Source organism: Malania oleifera, chromosome 12 (genome assembly GCF_029873635.1).
Source record: "Malania oleifera isolate guangnan ecotype guangnan chromosome 12, ASM2987363v1, whole genome shotgun sequence".
Classification (NCBI taxonomy): Eukaryota; Viridiplantae; Streptophyta; class Magnoliopsida; order Santalales; family Ximeniaceae; genus Malania; species Malania oleifera.
The window spans coordinates 33,881,982-33,890,173 of record NC_080428.1 but is presented as its reverse complement, the minus strand read 5'-3'; the positions used below and the strand labels follow the sequence as shown (position 1 = coordinate 33,890,173).

At 36.5% G+C, this 8,192-nt stretch overlaps 1 protein-coding gene across 2 annotated transcripts; it reads right to left on the bottom strand.

Annotated features, from left to right (window-relative positions):
- Nucleotides 1-393: 393 nt before the first annotated feature.
- On the bottom strand, nucleotides 394-4,947 carry LOC131144308 (uncharacterized protein At4g18257-like). Of its 2 annotated transcripts, none has more exons than XM_058092866.1 (3): nucleotides 4,413-4,947; nucleotides 2,231-2,551; nucleotides 394-676 (listed from the first exon to the last, which is right to left on the bottom strand). In XM_058092866.1, exons 1-3 carry the CDS (start codon nucleotides 4,688-4,690, stop codon nucleotides 517-519), a joined length of 759 nt encoding a protein of 252 aa, XP_057948849.1. In that variant the 5' UTR covers nucleotides 4,691-4,947; the 3' UTR covers nucleotides 394-516. The 2 variants fall into 2 exon arrangements, with proteins under 2 accessions (XP_057948849.1, XP_057948850.1); XM_058092867.1 differs by having other exon boundaries at nucleotides 562-722; nucleotides 4,413-4,930.
- Between the last annotated feature and the right edge of the window lie 3,245 nt (nucleotides 4,948-8,192).

The following is an 8,192-nucleotide window of genomic DNA, read 5'->3' as shown; positions in this document are numbered from 1 at the left end:
AGATTGTTCTCTCTCTCTCTCTCTCTCTCTCTCTCTCTCTCTCTCTCTCTCTCTTTTATTTTAATTGGAAATCAGCATTAATATTCAAATGTACTTGAGTCCAACTATAACCTGACTCTCAACACATCTTATGGAACAAGCCTCAAAATTAAAGTAAGAAAATCACTCATATTACACAAACAAACAGAGCAAACTCTTACCCAAGCAAGCCTCCCTAGTATTCTTGAACTTAGGAGCCTAGTTGTCGACTTTGGTTAATGTAAACTTGGCAACTAAATTATGTGCACAAGTAACAGTAAACAATAAGAAAAATCCTCCAAGTCCTCTGCCCAGCCCCAAAGCCCCAAAAAGGAGGTGCGAGCAGCACACACACGAGGGAGAGAGAGAGAGAGATTGTTGAATTCAACTTCATAAGCACTGTAATTTTGCCCCAGAATTCATTTTTCAGGTGTACATATCGAAGTCCAGGTACAACAGACTCAAAAAAAGAAAGGGTATGTAATGAATATCAATCAATCATGTCTGATCTGTTTTACATGCAGCTTTAAGTTTCTCTAGCTGTTTTCGGAGATAGGCCTGCTTCAGTTTTTCTCGACGAGCAGTTGCCTGTTCTTGCCTGCGCAATTTGAGGTCAGAAACCCTTTCTCTTGCTTGACTAGCTTCTTCATGAACTTCCCTGAGGAATACGACGGCCAAAAATAATCATGAGATGGTCAATAACTCTGCAATTTAAAACACTCCATCAGGAAAAAAGAAGCACTCAATCTCTTCACCAGCAGCTTAAATCGAATGTACATCAAGACATCTAGCAATGCTTGAGCAAAAACAATCTTTACTGGTTTGCATTCTACAAAATTCATGTGAATTAAAACTCTTAGATCCCCTTCCTAGTAAATATACTTCTGGCTAGCAATAATCATACGCAGTTATGTGAATTCTGTACGACCTTTGTAACTGCAACTCAATTAGTAGAACTCTTGAGCTGTGAGATTAATGATCTAATTAAAGGCCTTATTAAGCTTTCAAAATTGCAACTCTGATCCCTGATCTTTATCCAGAAGGAGAGGCTTGATCCCTCTGCTAATCACTTAAACATGAGACACAAGTGTTTACCTGCTATGCAGAAAATTCCATAACATATATTCTTTGAAAAATCCCCATTACCCATATCTGATCTGCTTACTCCTTCCAAAGATTCTATCCTTCAGTTTCCAATATGCTGATTGAAAATTAAAACATAATTTTCTAGAAATTTGTAGCTCAGAAGTAAAAGAATATTGAAAACTTTATGGCAACTGTGGAGATTGTGGAGAGGCATATCCTGACCTGATCACAGGCACAACAACATGCCATCTACAGTCTTGTGTATGCCTGTTTTGAACTGCAAGAAGTTCCGAGAAGCATGCAGCATATCCAAGCCCACCCCTCAACCCCCGCACAAACATACAAGAAAGGTACACTATTGCAAAGAAAACTTAAAAAATCAAGTCTCATGTTAGGGCTCCTTTAGTGGTAGATTTATGGTTTTCCGAACAATTACAAAAATTCCAGCTTATTTATTAGTTATCAAGATTCATATAAAAAACCTAGAAAATAAAGAGTTTACATAGTCTTACAAAATAGTTTTTCATTTTTATTTCTAGGTTTCAAAATAATTACAAAAAAGAAAAGTGTTTTAAGTTTTCCAAAAATTATATAAGGTAGTAGCGTAGTACATGAAATCATGGATTTAGATTGGAATTTGTTTGCATTTGGAAAAAACTCAATACAATTTTATACTATATTTTGTCATAATCCATGCAAATCCAAATCTAAGATCCAAATTTCATGTTCCCACGTACTAAAGTAAGAAATCAAAAATTTAGATAACAATAAAAAGATGTTTTCCAACTTAGAAAATTGGAAAAAAAAAAAAAAAACAAAGGTGGCGTTCTTGTAACTATTTAAAAAATTGAGAATGGAAAATAAAACTATTTTCACAAGCGAATAGTGCATAATTTTTTTTTTCTTTCATTTTTTGCATATAAATGTTGTAAAGTTGAATTATTAGCCAATTTTTTGTAAAATTTTAGAATATTAAAAAGAAAAATGAAAAAAAATGTTTTCCACGATGAAATGGGCCCTAAACTGTTGCAATAAAATTTAAAAAATTTAGTCTCATGTTATCACAGAGAACATTAAAAAATAGCACACTTCACATAGAATTGTAGTAAAAGTTAATAGGGCTTACCTTACAAAACGTTTGTGTTCATTATTGTCTACCATTCCAGTGGTTCGTCCAGGCCCCACAGGTTTCATGTTAAACAGAACAGAGACATCATTATCAGCATCATCAGTTTCTGGTGGCACAGCAGGAGGAGTATCATTGACCTGTGACTGCTGTGACTCATCCGGCACGAGGCTTTTGCGGAAAAAATCAACACAATACTTCTCCTTATCTTCCTCATCAGATAGCTCTCCCCTTGTGAGCTTATCATATAACTCAGCCTTCCTCTCCAAGGCAGCATAGCTCACTGATCCATCATTAACAGCTTTCAGCTCAAGCTTGTCCCTGAGTTTAATTGGGAAAACTTAATATTCATCCAATGAAGAAGTCAGCAGAGTGCCAAAAGCCAGTTTAAATATTACACATAAAAAAAATGAGAATAGGATAACATTCACAATTAAAAAAGGAAAAGAAAAGGAACCTTTCCCTTTTTATTCTTGGTTTGCGCATCAATGATGCTTTCAAAGCAATGGAGAACTGGAGAACAATAAGCCGTCATTGTTGCAACATGCACAATTGATGCATTGGCATGGTGAAACCAAGATTCACAGTATATTGAAGAAGAGCAAGTAGATAGCTCAAACCTTAATTGATCCTCATTATGACAAGATTAAGCCACCGACTCATCGTAGTGGGGTAATTTGAAGTAAGTGAACAAGATAAAGAGAACACAACAAAAATGGTGGCCACTAAAAAACCTGCTGACTTTGTTAGACCAAATGGACACCTACTAAATCACATGACTAACAACTTGTAGTCCAGAAGGATAAAACATAGAAGGATGGACTCTTAAGAGTAACATAGGTTAATTGGGCTAAGTTTAATTGAGCCATGAGTTCAAATTTTACTATCAGTTGCTTTAACAATAAAAATCAAAAGGGGCTGTATAAATTCATTCTATAAGCTTGAACATACTGCATACTCACTACAAGAAAAATTAACAACTCATTTGGTTCACTGAATAGCTACTCCTTGGAACGGAATTAGTGAAAATTTTGGGAATGTAGGTAAAAGTTATTCCTTACATGTTCCTTGTTATTTCATTCAACATGTAATAAGAAATGAATAAACATTCAAATGGTGAATTTTGGGAATAGTTATTGTGTATTCCTTGTTATAGACTAAAAAATTTTCATATTCTTATTTGCTTTACCACAACATAACTTTTTCTATAACTAATTGTAACTAACCTGTTATAACTAATCTATTCCTGGGTGTAGACATTCTGCGAACCAAATGTAGGATAAGGGAAGAGGAGGTAAAAAGAGTGTTTGGGGGAAATTGCTCAGCGCAAGACGAAAGCCTGTCCCTTGGTCATTAAAATACACATTGAAATATTGAATGATGCAAATAAACTTTACTTATGACAAGAAAATTTCCTCAAAGCATCTACCTTCTGTTATCTTCAAAATCATTTCCATAAAATGTGCCAAACAAAGACCCAAAAAAGGAAAATCCTACCATCCATCCCACAAAGAAGAAAACAAATTAGATAAAAAAATTTCTATATCCCTTAGTTAACCCCGCTATTTAGCGTCTAACGAGCTTCCTTAGTTCCTTAACCTTGTGAACATGCTTAATCAACCCAGAAATAACAATCCACATTAGTCAAACATAAAGCAAAATATTTCCGAAACTCATGTTCACATGTAAATCATGAAGTTGAAATATCCCATTTTTCTGACTAGGGTCAGCCTCAACTACATGCTCAAGATCAGTAATTATTATTATTATTATTATTATTTTAAATCCACAAAAAGAACCATATTTTTGGGTTGTGGACTTGGAGCTCATAGAGGCTAAAATTCACAGTAGTTGAAATTCAGGAGAGAAGTCACCAAATAGTGAAGCAATAAGCGATAATTTTTATACATCGATACAACATGCAATTACAAAACGCAAAACACCTTCCCTACAGGAAATCTCTTGGTTTGACCACACACACGTCTCCAACTGTTGAAAGAGGTTATTTCATATGTGGCTAATTTCACCATAATTTTTTTCAATTCATATCAATGCACTGAAATCAGCATCAATTCCACACTCAAAAAAAGAAAAAACCCTAATAATTCTTCATAGCCTTAGGTTCAACCAAACAACCAACAAACGAAAGAAGAATAACAATAAAATTAAAGAAGAGGCTTACTTGTGAGCGCGAGCTTCAACGCCGGAGTTCTTGAGGGAGAAGGGATCGTGGGAAGCGATTTTGGCCTTGGCGCGGTGGAAGTGGACGTCAGGACCGATGAGATCTTTGGACTTCTTGGACTCCTCCTGGGACTTGTAAAGCTCGGCCTTGAGTTCGAGGATGGAGGAGGCTCCTACACCGGCTATAGCCCTGTGCTTCTTCGGCATGATCGACGACTCCGTTAGCCATCCCAACGACTCCACCACCACTCTCTTCTTCTTCGTCTCCTCTTCCTCCATTCTCTCTGTCTCTCTCTCTCTCCCCCCCTTAATGGCCGTGTTCTCCTCTTCCTCCTCCTGCTTCAAATTGTCAATGGATTGGCAATTGCGGTTGCTCTGGTGATCGGAGAATTCTGCCCATCGCTTCGCTGCCCCTCAAAACATTAACCAGGAAAGTTAGGGCCAACGAGCTACCTCGCTCATCCGGGCTGCGGAATGGGCCGGGCCTGGCCGGGGCTTCAAGCTGCAACCGTCCTCCAGGCTCGAACTTTCAACCTATATTCGGATATATTTCAATTTCTATTAGATTTAAATAAAATATAATATAAAATTATATTAAAATTGATTCAAATTCATTCCCATTTAAATTTAAAGTTTAAAATTGGTTCTCTCAAATGCATCATTTTTTATTTTATATTTACTAATTTTTTCTAAAAATGTTTGTGCTATTTTTGAAGTTTAATTTTGAATTTTTTTTTTTTTTTTTTTGGTTGTGCATGTAAGAAAGATGTTGTGATAATGTTCTTATCTTGTATGATAATTTTTTTTGTTTCTAGTATTAATTTAGTTAAAAATTAAAAATTAAATTTATAATTTTGGTAACTTCTTGTTTCAATAACTTAAAATCCATAATTGGTTTTTCTAGGTTAAATTATTAAAAATATATATTATTTTTAAAAATCATTAAATTGTTAGAATAAAATGATTGTGGATTCTGCACAAGTTCGGCCTATTTGGGTTGGGCTTGCAACCATGTACAACTTTGATTTCATGAGTATAGTGCAGAAGAAGCCATTCTTTTTGTCAGCGTGCCAATTCTTTTTAGATCAACATAGGGAGCAATATAGCCTTGATTCCCAAACATGATCATGTCACTTATGTTGGAGACTATAGACCCATATACTGCTATAATGTAATGTATAAGGTGATTGGTAAAATCATAGCAAAGAAAATTAAATCAGACCTGGAAGGAATTATCAACATTGTCCAGTCTGCTTTCATACAACTGAGGAGTATGGTGGAGAACATTTATCTGGTTCAAGAACTGGTGAGAAAGTATGCAAGGAAAAGAATTTCTCCAAGATGCATGCTTAAGAATTAACCTTAAGAAGGCTTATGACTCAGTCTCTTAGAGCTTTTTAAGAGAGATGCTGCAGCACTTAAACTTCCAGAAATCATTATTAGTTGGATCATGGAGTGTGTTTCAACTACATCCTTTTCATTATCATTAAATGGAAACTTCCATGGTTTTTTTCTAGGGAAAGAAGGGCTTGAGACAGGGTGACCCTTTATCCACCCCCCCCCCCCGGCCCCGTTTTTTTTTTTTTGGTAAAAGAGGGCGGCACCTTCTAACTTTATTAAAAAACCCCTCACTTATGGCGGAGGAATACCATGGTTCCAATCTTGAGACTTTGGGACAACAAAAGCAAACTCCAAGACCCTAAAACTAACTTAACCAATATAAACCAAACCAAAAAACCAAACACCAGAAACCAAACACTAGCAACCAAACAAAAAAACTAAGAAACTAAACCACTAAAAGTGGAAAACAAACAAAACTCCTAAAGATAACACAAAACATCATAAGCGCAAAGAAGAAAAACCCAACAAATCCAATCGAATCATTCTCCCGACTTGCTGAGGAAGATCATCCTGACAACTATATGATTGAGAAATACCAGATTCACCCTGTTGGCAAAGAAATCTGCACTTTTATTCGCCTCCCTATAAACATGTTCCACTTTGAACTATATGCCTCTCAATGCTAGCATAAGTTCTTCCCACAATTTCCATAAGTTCCAAACCGAACACTTCCTAGAATTTAAGTAGAGTCACATGCAATCTCCACTTGATCAAATCTGAGATATTTGCACAGATTAATTCCTAAAATAATCGCCTTCAATTCAGCCATGTTATTTGTTCCATAACCCAATAATAATGAAAAAGCTTCTTTAAATAAGCCTTTTTCATCTCTTATCACGCCTCCACCCCCACAATTACCTGGGTTACCTTTACAGCTCCCATCCATATTCAACTTAACCCAACCTATCCCAGGTTTACACCATCTGACTACACAAGAAAGACGAACCCCCACATTTTTTACTTGAATATCCAAAGCACAAAGGACTGCAATATCCGTGTAAGAAGCAGGTGCACATTTATTTAACTTGTTTGAAATGGATCTCAGCCAATATTTAATATTTAGCCACACAGTTCTCATCGAATCATGAATTGATTCCATCCTGGCTCTACATCGACGAGTCCAGAGTCTCCAAATGATGATACTAGGTATAAGACCTACCAAAATGCCTAACTGTGAGGCCCGTCTTGCACAACTAAACTAGACATTAACTCTACCTTTCCAAGTACTCGTTGCCATACAACTAACACCCAATGCCACTACTGCTCTTTTTCATACCTCCTGAGCAAAAGATTTGGTGCAAAACACATGGTCTAGAGATTCAATCTTGGCATTTGAACAACAATCACATCGAGAGGCTATCTGGACACCTACTTCTTTAATACGAGTATCAACCGGAAGACAAGCGAACCAAGACTTCCACATACAAATTGACACCCTTTTTGGCAACATAGGATGCTAGATCCATTTTGCAACTGAGAATTCCTCTTTATGCTCCCTTATAATTTCCCAAGCACTTGCCGTGGTGAATTTCCCATCTATTGAAGGTTCCCAAATTACTGTATTTGGACCCTCCTTGCAAGAAATAGTAGAGTTCATTACTTCCTCAGCTTGATCTTCACCCAACAGATCCACTAATAAATCAACATTCCACCCATCTCTATCCCAACAATCTCGAGTTCGTAGCTTATGGTTACTGATTTCTTGAACCTTAGCACAAAGGGGACCGGAGGCTAACCAACGATCAAACCAAAAAGAAGCTGACCCTTCTTTAATTCGAACATGGACATGCTCTAAAACTTTAGGAATCACACGAACAATCGATCTCCAAAATCTGGTTCCTTTCTCTAGTTTCATTTTTCTCAAGTGGTGTTTCTTATACAAATACTTGGCTTTAAAGAATTGAGTCCACAGATTATCCATAGTTAATAATCTCCACACAAACTGCATATGCAATTATTTTTTTACCTCCTCCAAAACCCTAACACCCAAACCACCCTCAGAAACAGACTTACATATATTAGACCAGGAACACCAATTCCTTTTCCTTTTTTCATTTACTCCACTCCAAAAAAATTTCGATAGCATATAATTTATCCTTTTGAAGACAGTATTAGGAATGTCCAATACCGCCAATTGATGAACTTCCATTGATGATAATACATGCCTAATTAAAATTAGGCAGCCTCCTTGAGATAAAAGCTTAAATTTCCAACCCACTATCTTTTTTCTCAATTTATCAACTAGGGGCTCTAAAATACGGGCCGTAAGACGTCCCGATACCAAAGGAACACCCAAATATGTAGCAGGGAAACCTCCTTCCGCAGAGCCAGTCGTCCTTAACAGAGATCTCTTCCGAGCAAAAGCAATTCTCTTTGACAA